Consider the following 19,488-nt stretch of genomic DNA (forward strand, 5'->3'; position numbering starts at 1 on the left):
CGTCCCTTTACCTTTATTTATATTTGTACAGCAAGTCTTTTGGTTGATAAGATGATAGTAGGCCTGCGGTATGGGCTTTATGGCCTGTTAATACCGGGCTGAGGGCCGAACCCAATCAAGAAACAAGTTGATTCCGTTTGATCGAGGATGACATTAACGGCGAGCCAGAGGGAAGTTAAATGAGAGGGGAACGTGTGGAAGGAATGGGGATTGTGATTCCGATCGCCATTTTCCTTGTAATCTTTACAGCCCCATTCCGGACATCGGAAGCAAGCGAAACGATTGAGCTGAAGAATGGGCCAGAGGATTTGGCGTGGGTGGTGCAGCTGTCTGATCTCTATTTTAGTGGGCACCACCCTGACAGAGCTCACGACTTCAGGGAAATTGTTGGGCCCACCCTTTCATTCATCAAACCTGCTTTGGTCCTCACGGGTGATCTCACAGGTGGGTTGCTCTTATTAAGTTACTTTGGTGTGCATTTGTTTTACTTCTTTTTCGCTGTTTAGTTTTATGAATTGTAGATTTTGGTGGTGGAAGTGTCCTTCTTATCATTTTTCTTTTGGTTGAGTTGATATCATCCTTTGGACTTTGGGAGTCATGATAACTTTTGTGTTCCATCCATTGGTGGATCATATGATTTTTTTCACTAAATACAGCTTCAATGGTCTTCTTAAAAGAAGTGGAAATGTCAATAGCATCACAATTCAAGTAGGTGATTAACTCTCCCTTTTTTTAAGCTGCCACGCACAGTCGTACATGGAACCCTATAACTTATGGGCTCCGCATTTTAGTGGTTGATTATGTGAGGCGGTCTTACATAGCCATTATTTATCACCATTTGTGTTTCTGCTGTTCCTGGTTATCATCTCTGGAATTGTTTCTTTTATTAATTAAGAACTTAGAATTGTATGCTGATTAATTCTAACACCATGAGCTTAATTCTGTGAATCACACTAAATGTAGCCTGCTATACGTCGTTAGCAATTAATTATAACTGACCTGATGTTGCTATAAATAATACTTGGCATTAATTAACGTCGTCCTCATCTCTCATCCTTTATGTATATTTTTGCGTATTAGGAGAACAACTTTATTGATATAAAGCTGCGAGAGAAAATGAAGAACTATATATAAGAGTAAAAATGAATGTATGCTATTGACTAAACAACTCTTGCTATTTATACTGGTCAATGTATTGACTCTATGCTGACACAGAAGCACTACTACTTCTAACACTCCTCAAGATGTGAGTGAATGTTATGCACTCCGATCTTGACTAGTAGATCCTTAAAACGCGAGGAGAGCAATGGTTTTATGAACAAGTCTGCCAGTTGCAATTCTAAAGAAACATGCATCAGTTTAATAGCTCTTGCTTGCACTTGCTCGCGTACAATGTGACAATAAATGTCGATGTGCTTAGTCCGCTCGTGAAAGACTGGATTGTACCCAATATGTATAGCAGCTTGGCTGTCACAAAACAGCACTGATGGCTCATTATTTTCAACTGCTAGATCTTTAAGTAACGTTATTATCCACATAACCTCACAAGTCGCTGCTGCCATAGCCCTGTATTCTGCTTCAGCAGAGGATCTCGAGATTGTTTGTTACTTCTTTGATCGCCAAGATATCATAGACTCGTCAAGGAACACACAAAAGCCTGTGACTGACCATCGTGTGTTCAAGCATGAGCCCCAATCGGCATCCGAAAAGAACTTGAGTTTCAGATCAAATACATTCTTGTAGAGCAGGCCCTGCCCAATTGTCCTTTTTATATACCTCAAAACATTTAACGCTGCTTCCATATGAGATTAATGTGGTTTAGAAACATACTGACTCAGTTTATTTACAACATAAGTCAAGTCAGGACGGGTAATTGTGTTATGGACCCAAACTCATTGGGCCCAGAGACTTCTGAGTTAGTAAGCCCAAGGAATGAAGAGCCAAATAAACAAAGGCCCAAGATTGTAAATGTATATTCTAGAAGAAGGAAGGAGAGAGGGGGGTAAGAGGAAGGTATAAAAAGAAGAGGGGGGTAAGCTAGAAGTCATTCAGTTAGATAGAGTGATGAGTCACTAACAATTTGTTAGTGTGAGAGAGTGAGAGTGGTTGTAACCAGATTCTGTTATTCTCATTTCATATTTTTTAATACATATTTTGGTTACTAATCGGAGGTTGCTAACAATTTGGTCCGACCTGCCGGATTCGCTCGAGCTGAAGAAAACATGGCCAGCACACGATCAGAAGCGAAGATGGATAGCATGGAAAAAACGCTGATGGGGATGCAAGACAACATGACCCAAGTGCAGGGTCGATTGGACAAAATCGACAGGGCGGTGGAAGGATTACTTGGACTGANAGGCGGTGGAAGGATTACTGGGACTGAGGGAGATGATGGAACAAATTATTAAGGCACAAGGGGGAACAGCAGCTGCAAGCAATGAAGGTGGCGAGCAACATGGGATTGGGAGTGATATGTTAGGGAAGGATGAGAGTGTGCGCCAGGAAGGGAGACGAGAGGAGGGTGTAGAAGAAGTGAAGTTGGCACTGAAAAAAATTGAGTTACCGGGGTTTGAAGGAGAGGACCCGTTGGGGTGGTTGGGGATGATGGAGCAGTACTTCGAGGTCCACGAAACACCAATGGAGTGTAAGCTCAAATTGGCCTACATTTGTATGCAGGGGACCACGGTACATTGGTTTCGATGGATGAAGGTGAGAATTCCGAACATGGGGTGGAATAGGTTTGCAGAGGAGCTGATTAAACGTTATAGTGGATATAACGCCAACCCTTTCGAACTCATGGCGTCATTAAGCCAAGGCCAACAGTCAATAGACNCCCAAGGCCAACAGTCAATAGACACTTACATCGAGCGTTTTGAGATGTTGGTCGCACAACTGGGAGACGTCCAGGAGGATCAATGCTTGGGCTACTTCCTGAGTGGATTGAGGGAGGAGATACGGCGGAGGATGATCGTTCACGCTCCTCGAACGGTAGATCGTGCGATGATGTTGGCCAGGGGGTTGGAGAAGGAGTTGTATGGGACGGCGGTAGACAGGGGAAGAAATAAAGTTGGATCGGGCCTGGGGTATACACAAAAATCGGTAACCAACATGGGCTGGGCCAATCCATACCCAGTACATGATAGGGACCGTAACAAAAATCTTTCAGGGCCCAATGTTAACATGGGGACTGCTGGTCTAGGGGAGCAACGAATGAGAAACCCAATTTCGCAGCAATCCTACGGCAGTGGGCCTCGGGGCGTACCAGGGGGAAGTAGCGGGGGAGATCGCGGTGGAGTGGCAGCGAGGATACCACCATACCAAAAAAATCGAGATGGTAGGGTGGTATCTCACCAAGAATTCTTACACCGACGAGAGAAGGGACTGTGCTTTAAGTGTGGGGAACCTTACCACCCAATGCACAGATGTACCAATAAAAGCTTGAGGGTGACGATTCTAGCGGAGGAAGAAGGAGACGAAGGCGAGTGGGAACAGGCAGAGTCAGTGGAGCATAAGGATGAGGTGCCGCGAGAAACGGGGGAAGGAGGGGAGCCCGAAGTTGAATACAATACTCTGGAGCTACCCTTGTATTCTGTAAATGTCATCAACCATCCACAAACATTGAAAATGAAGGCGAAGGTGGCAGAGCGAGAAGTGATAGCAATGGTGGACAGTGGAGCAAGCCACAACTTCGTCTCAAGAAAATTAATCACGGAGTTGGGGCTTGAATGGGACAGGAGCGTTTTTTTTGGAGTATGTCTGGGGGATGGCTGTCGATTGTCTTGCCAAGGGGTGTGCAGGGGATTAGAGGTGGATATGGGACAATGTCGAATTCAAATTGAAGGGTATTTGTTTGACTTAGGGGGAGTTGATCTTATTTTGGGGGTTGATTGGCTTCGCACATTAGGTGATGTCCTGCTAAATTGGGGCAAGATGGAGATGCGGTTCAGCTGCAATGATCAAACAATAGTCTTAAAGGGGGATCCATCCCTCAGCAGATCATTAATCTCATTAAAAGGGATCTCCAAAGTGAGTGAGGTAGAGTTTTGCGGAGCAATATTGGTCAAATGGAGCGAAGAAAAGAAGGGAGAGGCAGACAGAAAGGGAGCTGAGGAGGCCATAAATAACATCCTTGCCAAGTATGAGGTGGTATTCCGAGAACCCAGTGGATTACCCCCTTGTAGGCAACAGGATCATGCCATATGTATTAAGGAGGGATGCGGACCATTATCCGTCAGACCTTATCGATATGCCCATTATCAGAAAGATGAAATCGAGCGAATGGTGAAGAAGATGCTTACATCAGGGGTGATACAGATCAGTAACAGCCCCTACTCGAGCCCGGTAATACTAGTAAAAAAAAAGACGGAAGTTGGCGATTTTGCATAGACTATCGGGCATTGAATGATATCACTGTCGCTGACAAGTATCCAATTCCCGTGGTGGAGGAACTATTTGATGAATTACATGGAGCAATGTTCTTCTCAAAGCGGGACCTTAAATCTGGATACCACCAGATTCGAGTTCGAGCCACGGACGTGAACAAAACAACGTTCAGGACACATGAGGGCCACTACGAGTTTTTAGTCATGCCTTTTGGACTAAAAAACGCTCCGGCCACATTCCAAGCAACCATGAACGAGGTATTTCGCCCTTACTTGCGAAAATTCGTGTTAGTTTTCTTTGACGATGTTTTGATCTACAGTAAAGATTGGGAAAGTCATATGCAACACGTCGAAGTAGTATTGGCATTATTACAACAATACCAGTTGGTTTTAAACAAAAAGAAATGCCAATTTGGGTTGAGACAAGTTGAATACTTGGGGCATATCATCACGGGCCAGGGAGTGAAAGTGGATCCCAATAAGGTTGAAAGTGTGGTACAGTGGCCCCAACCACAGAACACGAAAGGACTAAGGGGATTCTTGGGACTAACCGGATATTATCGGAAATTCATTAAAGATTACGGGAAGATTGCAAGGCCACTCACCGAGCAATTAAAGAAGAACAATTTCGGGTGGAATGAAAAAGCTCAAGAAGCCTTCGAGTTGCTGAAGCAAGCAGTCGTGACCACTCCGGTATTAAAGATGCCAGATTTTTCGAAAGAATTCATAATAGAATGTGACGCATCAGGGACTGGAGTGGGGGCAGTGCTAAACCAGGAGGGCAGGCCTATTGCTTTTTATAGCAAGGCTTTGGCGGACCGAGCATTAACCAAGTCCACCTATGAAAGAGAGTTGATGGCATTGGTCTTGGCAGTTCAACACTGGCGTCACTACCTGTTGGGACGGAAGTTTCTAGTGGTGACGGATCATAAACCATTGAGGAACCTGCTGCAGCAACGTATAACCACGCCAGACCAGCAATATTGGTTGGCAAAGCTGCTGGGGTATGAGTTTGAAATAAAGCATAGAGCGGGGCATGAGAACGGAGCAGCAGACTCTTTATCACGAAGAGAGGACAGTGGACTTTTGGCTGCTATCACCAGGGCAGAATGGGTGGGAATACGAGACATCAGACGGGCCGTGGAAAATGACCCAGCGTGTAAAAAGATAATGGAGGGAATGAGCACGGCCCAAGGCAGTGGCAAACACTACTCAGTGGTTAATGGTTGTTTACTCTTTAAAGGGAGGATAGTTATTCCACGAACCTCGCAGTGGGTCTCCACATTATTGAGGGAATTCCACGTTACTCCGGTAGGGGGCCATTCGGGAGCCTTGAGAATGTATAAAAGAATAGCAAGCAACTTCTTTTGGCCTGGAATGAAGAAGGATGTGTACAAGTTTGTGTCCGAATGTGAAGTATGCCAAAAACAAAAGTATGAGGCTGCTACCCCGGCCGGCTTATTACAACCTTTGCCTATTCCAGAAGCAATTTGGGAGGATTTGGCCATTGATTTTATTACAGGACTACCGAGGTCAAAGGGGTTCGAAGTAATTCTAGTGGTGATTGACAGACTGTCTAAGTATGGGCACTTTCTACTCCTTAAACATCCTTACACGGCTTGCTCAGTGGCCGAAATCTTTGCACGTAATGTGATCAAGTTGCATGGGGTCCCGAAAACCATTGTCAGTGATAGAGACGCAGTGTTCATGAGCCTATTCTGGTCCGAATTATTCAAACTACAAGGGACTCAACTCAAGATGAGCACGGCTCACCATTCATAAACGGATGGGCAAAGTGAAGCATTGAACAAATGTGTTGAAACCTATCTCCGGTGTTTCTGCTCGGAGCAGCCCAAGGGCTGGTCGTAGTGGGTGCACTGGGCGGAGTATTGCTACAATACCTCTTTTCAAACGTCAGCGGGGATGACACCTTTCGAAGTAGTGTATGGAAGAAGACCCCCAACTCTCATTAAGTTTCTTCCCTGAGGAAACTAAGGTGCCAGCAGTAGCCCAAGCATTAGAGGACATAGATGAGTTATTAAGGCAGCTGAAGTACAATCTAGAAAGGGCCCAACAACGCATGACCAAATATGCCAATAAAAACCGTCGAGAGGTTCAATACCAAGAAGGTGATGTGGTGTACCTGAAGTTGCGACCACACCGCCAAAATTCAGTTAGTACGAGGGTCTTCCAGAAACTGGCAGCAAGGTACTACGGACCTTACAGAATTTTGAAGAAAGTGGGGCAAGTGGCATATCGCTTGAAATTACCGGAAGGGTCCAAGATACATCCAGTATTTCATGTAACATGTCTAAAAAAAGCAGTAGGGCATGACCCTAATGAAGTTAAGTTGCCAAGAGAGGTGGACACTGACTTGTTCCTCACTTTTGAGCCCGAGGAAGTTGTGGCTGAAAGAACTAAAAGCAAAGGAGGGCACTTGATCCAACAGATACTGGTGAGGTGGAAGGGAAGAACGGGGGAAGAAGCAACGTGGGAAGACGAAGATTTCATAGCACAATTTCCAGAATTTCGCCTTGAGGACAAGGCGAATCTTGAAGAGGCCGGGCATGTTATGGACCCAAACTCATTGGGCCCAGAGACTTCTGAGTTAGTAAGCCCAAGGAATGAAGAGCCAAATAAACAGAGGCCCAAGATTGTAAATGTATATTCTAGAAGAAGGAAGGAAAGAGGGCGGTAAGAGGAATGTATAAAAAGAAGAGGGGGGTAAGCTAGAAGGCATTCAGTTAGATAGAGTGATGAGTCACTAACAATTTGTTAGTGTGAGAGAGTGAGAGTGGTTATAACCAGATTCTGTTATTCTCATTTCATATTTTTTAATACATATTTTGGTTACTAATCGGAGGTTGCTAACAAATTGTGAGATATATCAAGCGACCAATTAGTCTTATATATGCAAGGGGATCAAAAATCAACTCCCCGTCATCAAGAGAAAGTTTGGTGTTTGCATCCATAGGTGTGGATCTCGGTTTACATCCAAGGAGACCGGCTTCTGTGAGTAATTTCATAGCATAATTCTGTTGGCAAATGGAGATGCCGCATTGCAATCTAGCCACCTTTATGCCCAAAAAATATTTCAACTCTCCCAAATCTTTCAGCCGAAACTTGCTGTCAAGATATATCTTCAATTCATTTGCTTCTTTCTCGCAATTGGTGGCAACAACAATATCGTCAACGTAATCTAATAGAACAACAAAGATACGTCCTCTTGTCCTAAGAAATAATGAATTATCGGCATGAGATTGTAAGAAGCCGATGTCTAATAGTATAGCAGAAAATTGAGCAAACCATTAACGCGATGCTTGTTTCAAGCCATATATCGATTTGTGGAGTTTACACACAGCACTTGGTGGTAGAATCTCCCTCTCTCTGCAATACCCTTGGGGCAGAGACATGTAGACTTCTTCCGAGAGATCACCATGAAGAAAAGCATTATTAGCGTCAAGTTGGATTAAAAACCAACCTCGGGCAGCAGCTAAAGCTAACAAGACTTTAACAGTGACAAGCTTGGCCACCGGAGAAAATGTTTCAAGGTATTCAATGCCTTCTTGTTGCGTGTACTCTTTTGCAACTAAATGCACCTTGTATCGCTGCAGGGAACCATTGGCAGAAAACTTGGCTTTATATACCCAACGACAGCCAATAACAGATTTGCCGGGGGGTAAGGAGATGACTGACCAAGTGTTGTTGGCTTCTAAGGCACTAATTTCATCAGCCGTTGCTTGTCTCCACGCTGGAAAAGCAACAGCTTGAGAATAGTGTTCTGGTTCAAGGACGGAGGATATATTGTTGACAAGGGCAGAAAAATGAGGTGAAAGTCTACGTGAACTAAGACATGTAGACAAAGGATGTGCTGTTGGGTAAGGAAGGTTGGATGCAATGATGAAACAGTGATAGTCACGGAGATGATGTGGAGTATGGATGGGGCGATTGGATCTAGTGTGCTTTTGCAAGTCACTGGGAATGGGTGTAGGAGAGTCATGAGCTGGTGACACTGTCAGAAAAAATTGAAGAAGAATCAGAAAAGGATGGAATGTCTTTGAAGGGAAAGGAAAATTCATGGAAGATGACATCCCGTGAGATAAACAACTCATTAGTCTCCATGTTCAACAGTTTATAACCTTTGTAACCCGGTGGGTAACCCATGAATACAGACTTGATGGCCCGAGAGGAGAATTTATCTCGAGCTGATACAAGAGTTGAAGCAAAACATAAACAACCAAAAACTTTCAGGTGGGAATAAAAGGGTAGTTTAAGGTGCAACAACTCAAAGGGCGACTTATTTGCAAATAAAGTTGATGGAGTACGGTTGATCAAGTAAACAATAGTAAGGACACAATCTGGCCAATAAACCTTTGGAACATGATATTGAAAAAGAAGTGCTCGAGCCACATTCAAGATATGTCGGTGCTTTCGCTCAACAACAGAGTTTTGTTGTGGTCTTTCGACGCACAGTGAAAATGAACAATCCCCTTTTGATGAAAGAAGTTTGTGAAATTGAGTTCTGGAGCATTGTCACTCCGAACCCCCTTAATTTTGAACCCCAAAAGCTAGCTCAAGAGGGAAGGATTGTCGTCCATATATGCAACTCTCATGGATTTTATCTAACCGATGTGGGACAACTAACATACCCCACTCACGTTCATGAATGAGCATCTGGAACATGAAGTTTACAAATGACCCAATTATGGGCAGAACGGATGTCCCAACTAAGGCCAATCCAGCACATAACGGTAGAACCTGAGCTCTTATACCATATTAGGAGAACAACTTTATTGATATAAAACGCAGAGCTCAAGCTGCTAGAGAAAATGAAGAACTGTACATAAGAGTAAAAATGAATGAATGCTATTGACTAAACAACTCTTGTTATTTATACTGGTCAATGTATTGACTTTATGCTGACACATAAGCACTACTACTTCTAACATTGTGCTATCCAGACGAGCAAAAGGAAACTTATTTTTGTCTGGTTTGACAGCATCATGCCATCTGTTTTGTAGGGCCCAACTATTATTAACTGATATAAATTCTGAACTCTCGCAATGGGATTATCAGTCATTTCAACCTGTTACCAAGTTATCCTTTGGGCATTTTCATCTTTCATTCTCAGACGCCACAAAGTCTGGAAAGACCCTGAAGGATAGCTTCCTCGTGCACTCTTTATCTGCCTACTTATGTGGGCATTTGCACACAAAATTTGGAAATAATTTTAAGAGGTACCACTCAAGTCATCATCAGCAAAGTTCAAAACAGTTATTCCAATTAAGCAGCTAATTGTTCGAATGGTGCGACAAAATTTAATGAATTCTGGGAATGGGAATTGGGTGATTGGAGGAAAAGTTTAGCCATGCGCATTTTGGCAATTGATGATGTCCATATATCATTTGTTGATATTGACTTCAAGTTAGGAGCCAAGAAAACTATTATACTGCCAACTTTTCCTCTGGACTCCAGGTTTACTTCAAAATCATTTCAATGTGGACAGCAGACGCTTCTTACAGGGAAATCAGAGCTTTGGTTTTCTCCACTTCTCAAATTATCTCAGTTGTGGCTAGGATCTATGACTCTAGTTCTGGAAATCTTCTTGTTGTGATGGAGACGTTAATGACAAAGCTGGAAGGATCCGGTGGTGACCTCTATGGTGCCCCATGGAATATTAAAGCTTTTAAGGATCCATTTCCCAAAAGATATTCACTTCGTTAATGGAACAGCTCGGATTTTGGTAGACATACACAATGTTCCTGTAGCATGGTGCTGTATGATAGGTTACTTGTTTTACCTTGTGTTGTTCCCTTGGTTTTCTGGTCAATTTTTTAATGAAGGTGGAGAACTGGGATACATGACTTACCGAGGGGTGGCTCTGAAATTTAATAATTTTGGAAAGATGGATTTTCTTGGAATTCCAGATGTGATGGTGATAGTGCTTCTGCATCTTTATTTTATACTTTTTCCAGCAATTATTGCAATCATCATGTTGGTTGCTGAGAGGGGGTTATATCATGATTACCTTATTTCTCTTTCAAGTAGAAGAAAGATGAGACTGATGGCGAAAACAAGGAAGCTGCATTTCCTAACAATCGCACCAAGAAAGTATCAGAATTGATTCTTCTTAACCGCTGGCTTAGGAAATTTTTCCTGGTTTTCCTGGTCGTATCTCTGGCCGTCGGTTGGAAACACTTAAAGTTCGATTTCTATGCTTAATCAATGACTCGGAATTTTAAAATTTAAAATAAATGGGTTGATTTGAGTATGGGAATTATTGGATCTATAATTTTTTTTGCCAAGAAGCAACTATACGTTTTCCAATGCATTAAAACAATCCTTGAGTTTTGTGTACTCTCTCTAATTTTCTGATCCATTATTATACATGTTTCCTTTATCTGCCAATTACACTTTCATACCCAACCTGTAGTTGAATTATATGATCAGTTCTGCGAACTGTCTCATATTAGCCTTGATTTGATTGTTTTCTGAGTTTCCTACGAGTTTCTTTGGAATTCTTATGAGTAAAAAATGAAGTGGATTATATTTCTAAAACTTTCGAATGTTCCCTTCCGAAGATCTTGTTTTGTATCTTCTCGGTGTAGTGTTTATCTATGATCATAGATGATAAGCTGAAGCTTTTGTTTCTTGATCACACTTTCTTGATCAGTTATATTGACTTGATAGAATTGCTTCTTTATGTTTTTGTTGTGTCATAAGTGGAGCAGAGTTTTGTATTTGACAACTCGGTTTTTCATTATTTGTATGATAATATAGTAATATGGTTCCAAGTGTATAATAAATGTCACAATTGTTTCTTTTTTGTTTGTTTCTAACATGGTGGAATTCCTTCATTTACTCATGCAGAACTGCAGAGCTCTTATGAGAGATGAATCCGTTTATCCATTGCCCAGTCTACAGCCTGGCAGTTCCTCTATCTTTGGCTTATACCATCTGGAAAACCAGGAAAACTTGAACGAACAAATGTCATTTCCATAGGGCCTTGCCCTCCTTCGATCTATTTTGCTGGCAGAATATTATCATTGTTAAGTACTCAAAAATAGGTAAAATATCAAATACTGATCATACAGGTTGGTTATATTTGACGGTTCTCGAATTTTGTTAATTCCCTGTAATGTAAAGAGCTTTTTGTGTGTCAAGAAGGAACACACGTTTACTTGTAGAAGTAATAAGAAAGCAGGAGTTTTCTTCTTTGGGGTGTGTAGCGCAAATTTCTTTATTTCGTAGAATCGCAAAAGAAATAACGATACAATTCGAAAATTTTGAGATTAAATAAAGTTTTGTGGATGCAATCCCTAAATAATCCCTTGATTATTCTCTTCAATGATGATCTCTTGTAGAATTTGAATTTCTTGAGTATTTGATTTTCGTGGAAGGCGGTTTGGTTCTTCAATAACGTTAATTCAATGGGTCAAAGCCTTGATATTGGATTAACCTTCAAAATTTGAGAAGAACATGATGAGCGCCTTGAATCGTGCTTCGAATTTGTTGATCTTCAATTTGATGAAGAACAAGATCCTTTTGAATTTGGATGAATTTGAGGAAGAACACGATAAACGCCTTGAATCACGCCTTGAACTTCGTTGATCTTCTTAAGTTTGAAGAGCTTGAGTTGAGAGAATTTATGTCTTGAATTCTTCTCTACTTCTTTGCCTTCTGTCTTGTATTTTTCTTGACCTTCCGCCTCCCTATTTATAGTCGAAAGATGCAAATTCTTTCCATTTTCATTTGATGAGGTGTCGTAATTTGATTGGTCCCTCATGATTTATTTGGTGATTTCTTTCCACTAATCATGATATTTGATTTCAAATACTAAAAATATTAGTATTCTTTTCCATCTTATGCAAGATTGGATTTTAATACTAAAATATTAGTATTTTCTTCTATTTAATACAAGATTGCGATCTTGATTTAAAATCTTGATTTGATCACAAAATATATTAAAATATCAATTAACTATTTATTTATTTATTTTTTTTGTAGGAATCTAATATCCCAATAAATAGAATTTTTGTTTGATATTTAATATTATTTTGTATTTGCCATAATTTCATGGTCAACAAATTTAATTGTCTACACCTAGGACCCTGATGAACCTACCCTGAGCCACCCATCCCCAGCAGCAAGCCCCCTTGGCTGCTGTCACTTCTACCAGCCTGCGCGAGGAGTCCCTACTACATGGGACTCCTCCTATGCTGCGCGCGAGGGATCCTAGCACCTTCCAGACCCTGGCCCACGTCCAGCACGAGCCTTCCTCGAGACTTGGTCGAACCCCTAAGCTCCATTCATAGTGATCGAGCCCCATTGAACCAGAACAAGCATACATCCTGTAACAACTCTCGGCCCTACCTTGCTGTTCTTCTTTTTTTCCTTCTCTTGTTCCTACGATTGCCCAGCCTTATAACCTTTAAATTTATCATGTTTTGACTATAATTCAATCATAATTTATCATGTTTTGACGGCACACTCGTTGGATTCAAAAACGTTTTCAAAACAAACGTAAAATCGACGTATTTTTGAAAATATACGATCTACCGTAAAAATAATCGAACACCAATATTTTTCATGCATAATGAATTAAGTCAAGCATATTATGATTTGTATGATGTTTTAAAGGGTTTAGAAACGTGCTTTTACGTTAAAAACGCTCGAATATTCGATAATCGTTGCGGGGAAGTCGGTGGGCGATCGGGGCGGCGTTTCGATTGTTTTTTTGTGTAAAAGTGGTGTGAATTGATAGTTATACGCATGAAGATGGATCGGTGATTGTTGGATCGAAAGAATCAAGTCCAAAAAATCAAAATCATAGCCTAGAAACTCTCGGCTGCTTTGTGTGTGTAATTAGTATGTGTTTTAGGTGTCCTTCACGTGGATGGTGTATGGGTGTGTGAGTTGCCAACTAATAAATACTTAAACATAATTTAGGTTTAAACAAACTCTAATAAATAGTTTAAACATTAATTAGATAATTAAGTTGACCCCCAAGTTTTATTTAAAAATTAAATACCAAGATCAAGATAAACTCAAATTTAAAAAGGTTGATATTTCTATCTTCAAAATTTGCCATAAAAAAAGATCTTAGATTTCACTTAAATACTAATTAAATAAATTGATTAAGGCCTAAAAATCATCATAAATATTTCACAACAATTTAAAGAACTAAATCTTTAAATTCAAAAATTAATATTTTAAAACACATAAAATCTTATAAATTGCCTAACAATTAAATTAGACCTCAAAATACTAAAATTCGTAAATCATTTAAATTACTAATTTTCTTGGCTTAAAATAAATATAACATTCAACTTTTTTTGCACCTTAATCGCCTCTGATCTCCGTCCCCCGGTGTGACTTCGAATATCCGGACGTAAAATCCTTAATTTCATGAATTCATGTAAAATTGTGCAATTAATCATTTAATCATGCAATCATACCTTTAATCACATAAAAATATCATGCTAGCATTTAAAAGCAATTAAATAAAATAATTTAAGCAATTAAAACAATTTTGCATGCATGTGGTTTACGTAGACTGATTTTTCGGACGTTACACTACACATCTGCATGTTTGGACATCTCTATTCCCTTACCAAGAAACGCAGTGCACAACATCACAGATACTAGTCTCAAGCTCAAGCGACATTTATCAATGTTTTAGGCGGCTGAATCGACTATGAAGGAATTTAGAATATGCAGTGTTTACAAATGAGTTTCAACATCGAATTACGATTCATTTGTATTAAAACATAATCAAGGTCTTTATCTATGCAGCTTGTATAGGTATACAGATAAAGTAAAACGAAACCATTAATAATTAAATTATATTAAAATAAAGATTGTTTATTACAACTGAGTCAATAAAATCCCTAGCCAACAGTTGGCTTGCAGGGAATCTACTATAAAAATCTCCCACTTGCCCTAGAGCCAACTACCCATAAACTTTAATCTCATTGCTTCTCGATTCTTCTCAAACAATGGTCCTGGCAAGGGTTTTGGAAGTGGATTAGCAACATTATCTACAGAGGAGAATCTTTCGTCTGATATGTCTCCTCTTCCCACAAACTCCCGTATGACGGGACAGGATCAACTCCATTAGGAATAACGCCCAACTCTTGGACAAAATTCCTCATCCAAACTGCCTCTTTGGCTGCAGCAAATGCAGCAATGTATTGAGCTTCAGTGGTGGAATCTGCAACGGTGTCATGCTTGGAACTTTTCCAAGAGACAGCCGCGCCATTTAGCATGAATACAAAAACAGAGGTCGATTTTGAATCATTTACGTCACATTGGAAGCTAGAATAAGTGTAGCCTTTCAATTTCAATTCTCCACCCCCATAGACTATGAACAAGTTCTTAGTCCTTCTCAAGTACTTAAGAATATCTTTCACGGCCTTCCAATGCATTGGACCAAGATTCGCCTGATATCTGCTTGTAAGACTCAGAGCGTAAACAACATCAGGACGCGTTGATATCATACCATACATAATACTACCAATAGCTGACGCATATGAAATACGTGTCATCATCTCTATCTTTTCATCAGTTCTAGGACATATAGCCTTATATAGAGTAACACCATGACACATTGGTAAGTATCCTCTCTCGGACTCTTCCACAAAGAATCGCTTCAGAATGGTATCAATATAAGTGTCTTGGGTGAGTCCTAGCATCCTTTTTTATCTATATCTATAGATCTGTATTCTTAATACATAGGATGCTTCACCCATGTCTTTCATGGAGAATTTACTTGTTACCCATACTTTAGTGGATTGCAGCAATCCAACATCATTCCCAATGCGTAGGATGTCATCAACATAAAGTAAAAGAATGTCACTGCATTCCCACTAACTTTTTTGTACACACATGGTTCCTCAGGATTCTTAGCAAAACCAAACTCTTTGATAGTGCTAACCAATTTGAGGTTCCAATTCCTTCACGCCTGCTTGAGACCATATATAGATATCTGAAGTTTGTATACCTTATGCTCAGTTCCTACTGATGTGTATCCCTCAGGTTGAGACATATAAATTTCTTCTTTGATGTCTCCATTTAGAAATGCAGTCTTTACATCCATTTGTCATATCTCATAGTCATACTATGCTGCTATGGCTAGTAGTATTCTAATGGACTTAAACATAGCAACTTGTGTAAAAGTTTCCTCATAGTCAACTCCTTGCCTGTGAGTATAACCTTTTGCAACCAGTCTTGCTTTGAAGGTCAATACTTTCCCATCCTCCCAAGCTTTCTTTTGTAGATCCATTTGCATCCTATGGGAATGATTCCCTCAGGTGGATCCACTAATGTCTAGACTTGGTTTGAATACATAGAGTCCATCTCAGACTGCATGGCTTCAAGCCATTTGGATGAATCAGTATCAGATATTGCTTCTTTGAAGTTCATTGGATCACATCCAACACAAGACTCATCATGGTCTCGTTCATGAAGAAGCGTATATCTAGAAGGTTGTCTAATCAGACCTTCTAGGAGCTTGTACTTCAACTACTGGTTCTTGGGGATTAGGTTCAACTTATAAAGTTGAGGGAGTATCTTGAATTTCTTCAAGTTCTATCATCTTGTCTTTTCTATCTAATTGAAACTCTTTTTTCAAAAAGGTGGCATTTCTTAAAACAAATATTTTTGCTTCATTGGGATGATAGAAATAATATCCAACAGAATTCTTTGGATATCCTACAAAGTAGCACAAAGTGGATCTGCTATCCAATTTGTCTCCCACTGCCTGCTTCACGTAAGCAAGACATCCTCATATTCTCATGTAAGAATATTTGGGAGTATTTCCCATCCATATCTCAAATAGTGTTTGATCCACTGCTTTGGTATGGACATTATTCAACAACATTGCCGCAGTTTCAAGCGCAAAGCCCCAAAACGATGTAGGCAGTTCAGTGAATCCTATCATGGATCGAACCATTTCCATCAGGGTTCGATTTCGACGTTCAGAAACACCATTCAATTGTGGTGTTGCTGGTGGAGTCTACTGTGAGAGAATCCCATTCTCTTTTAGACAGCCCAAAAATTCACCACTCAAGTATTCTCCAGCTTGATCAGATCGAAGTACTTTAATACTTCTTTCTAGCTGATTTTCTACTTCAGATCTGAATTCTTTGAACTTTTCAAATGCTTCAGATTTGTGTTCCATCAAATAAACATACCAATACCTCGAATGGTCATCAGTAAAGGTAATGAAGTAGGATCGCCCATATTTTGTGCTAACACTTAGCGGGCCACAAAAGTCCGTGTGGATCAAATCCAGTAGACCATGCGCACGTTCCAAATTTCCATTGAATGGAGTCTTAGTCATTGTTCCTTTTAGATAGGACTCACAAGTTGGTAGAAAATTTACGTCTGACAGGTCAAACATGCCTTCTCCCACTAGCTTGTGCATCCTTCTTGTGGAAATACGACCTAGTCTAGCGTGCCATATTTGTGTGGGATTTGAATCATCTAACTTTCTTTTGAATATTGTTGAAATCATGTTTACTTGGACATTCACTTATCATTTTCAGAACATTTATGACGTATATAATTTCTTATGTCCATACTTCTTGCAGTGAAATAAATATGTTCTGACTTATCGAGCTTTGTAGGCCCTTTAAGTGTCCTTCAGAGTTTGCCTCTTTTTGGGTTTGTTTTTCTTGTGAGGGACAGAACATTTCTTTCTCTTACTTTGTGGGCCATTTTTCGTCTGACGAGAGGCCCATTAGAAAAACAACATTTTTCTCTTTTATGGCTATCTCATAAGTCATAAGCGTATTGACTAGCTCTTCAAGGCTATCATCTATCCTATTCAAATTGAAGTTCACCATAACCTTGCCAAATGAGGAAGAGAGAGACAACAAATTGATGTTATCTAGTAACTCGTTAGGAATCACATATTCCAGGCCCACCACATTCTAAATAAGCCTAGTCATACGTACACCGCGCTCATGTGCCAAAGCCCCATCTTGCATACGTGTAGTCATGAGCTTCTTGAAAGTGATGTGCATCATTTTATGAGTTTCATGGACCATGCAACTCTTGCAAGTGCATTCGAATGTCAGCAGCATTCAACATTTCGTCAAAATGTCTCTACAGTTCATTTGACATAAAAGCGAGCATATTACACTTTAGCTTGCATACTATGATCCTACCATCTTGCCTGCTTTGTCAGTTCAACAGGACTGACATTAGTGTGTATGTATTTTCTCTGAATTCAGAACAATTCTCAACCAGTCTTGAAGGTTTGGTTCGGTCAGCTTGTTAATAACAAAAATGTATTACGTGACGAAATCGAAAATATATTGATATGGAAACATAATAATTGTTTCTGATTATTTTAAAATAATTTTAAGATATAAAATATGGATTTTATTTTATAAATCTCTCTCCCACTATTTTGACATTTCCACCACCTTCTAATGAAAAAGGGAAATCGTATTTCTTTAGTGGGCACGTAGAGTCCAATTAGCCAATTATAATCCCGAAAAATATCAGCCAATTATAATTTCAAAAAGGTAGAATCCAATTGCATCCCTATGCAACCTCCGTGTGTTTTGCCTCACGTTTAATAAGGACCTAATAATATGACGCCGTTTATTTTCGCGTGTCAAACCGACCCATCAATATTGAATTGTAGTGGACGGTCGCCATGAGTTCTCCCAATAATACGAGCCGAAGTCATGGGAGTTCCACTCAATTCACATCATATGTCCAGTGGAAGTCACAGCATTCCGACGTCCAGGCCTCCCCAATAATATGCGTCAGACACTGTCCGCGGGTAGCGATCAACATGCAACCACAGTTGATGGAAGGCAAGAAAAAATTAAACTCTTTTAATTTTTACTTTTACGGTTTGATATAAATTTTGAATCATATTCAAATGAGGGATTTTAATTTTAAAATTGTTTCTTCATTTTAATTTTAAAATCACGGGCCACGAGTTTGTATGTTTTTCGGATTCATGCAACTATATTATTTAATCATATACATACATGCATACTATTATATATCGCATATATCATAATATGACATTCAAAAATAAATAAGGATGATCGATCGCCAACAATATTAGATCCTTGTGCGCAAAACATGGATCCAGACCCAAAACCTAGGTGAATGCAGGGATGCAAATGCAACTATTACAAGTGCTTTCAATATTTCTTCAACTTGAGCATTGGGTCCACCATCTTCAAGTTTTGATCTCCCACTATTTCTAATAATTACATTCAAATAGCCATGGCACATAAGGGATACATCTAATAGGATGGGAACGAGCCATCAACCTTGCCCACTTTAAAATATCAAATATTAACAAAATGAATAAAACAGTAAATTATCCTTACACACACTTAACACATTGGTCAAGGATCTCGATCATCCTTCATGCATTTAATAACAAATATTAACATCAATATATTAAACAAATTTAATTAACTGATAAATCATATATCTAATAATTAAACATACATAGGTTGTTTAAAACTTTTACCTTTAGTGATTAAATCACGTGGCTCCAACTAATCCGGTATTAACGGATCTAGCTCTTGATGAATCCCTATGAACTTTCTTCAAGGACTCCTTTCTTCTAATCAGGTCCACGACTAGATGATTTGTTCTCTTTCTAATTCGCACTAGAAAAATTAGAAGAAATTTTTACGTTAGAGATTGAAAACGAGAGACGACTCAAAGTTTTCCTTCAAAAGGAAGTGGCCGAATTTTCAAGCTTTGGGAGAGCGCTTTTTCGAAATTTGTAAAGGTGGTGGCTAGGGTTATGGCTTGATTACACCTATTTATAATTAAGTCATAACCCAATATTCATAATTAACATTAATGGGCCTGATTAATTATTTGGGCTAGTCCAACTAGTTTAATTAATTAATCAAGGTCCATTAAAAACTTTAATTATTTAGTATGTTGGACTACAAGCTCATTAAACATACTTTTCACTATATTTAATTTAATATTTAATTAATTCAACTTTTGAGCTTAATAAATTAAATACATTATAAATTCAACATTTGAATTTAATATTTAAATTATAAATTCAACTCCTTGAATTTATCATCTCCAAAAACTTAATATTTAA

At 39.6% G+C, this 19,488-nt stretch overlaps 1 protein-coding gene across 1 annotated transcript; it reads left to right on the forward strand.

The window, feature by feature from the left end:
* Window positions 1-11: 11 nt before the first annotated feature.
* LOC140990504 (putative metallophosphoesterase At3g03305) lies at window positions 12-11,203 on the forward strand. Its single transcript, XM_073460229.1, has 3 exons — window positions 12-444; window positions 657-708; window positions 9,344-11,203. Exons 1-3 carry the CDS (start codon window positions 180-182, stop codon window positions 9,675-9,677), a joined length of 651 nt encoding a protein of 216 aa, XP_073316330.1. The 5' UTR covers window positions 12-179; the 3' UTR covers window positions 9,678-11,203.
* Window positions 11,204-19,488: the final 8,285 nt, after the last annotated feature.

Source organism: Primulina huaijiensis, chromosome 12 (assembly GCF_012295235.1).
Source record: "Primulina huaijiensis isolate GDHJ02 chromosome 12, ASM1229523v2, whole genome shotgun sequence".
Taxonomy (NCBI): domain Eukaryota; kingdom Viridiplantae; phylum Streptophyta; class Magnoliopsida; order Lamiales; family Gesneriaceae; genus Primulina; species Primulina huaijiensis.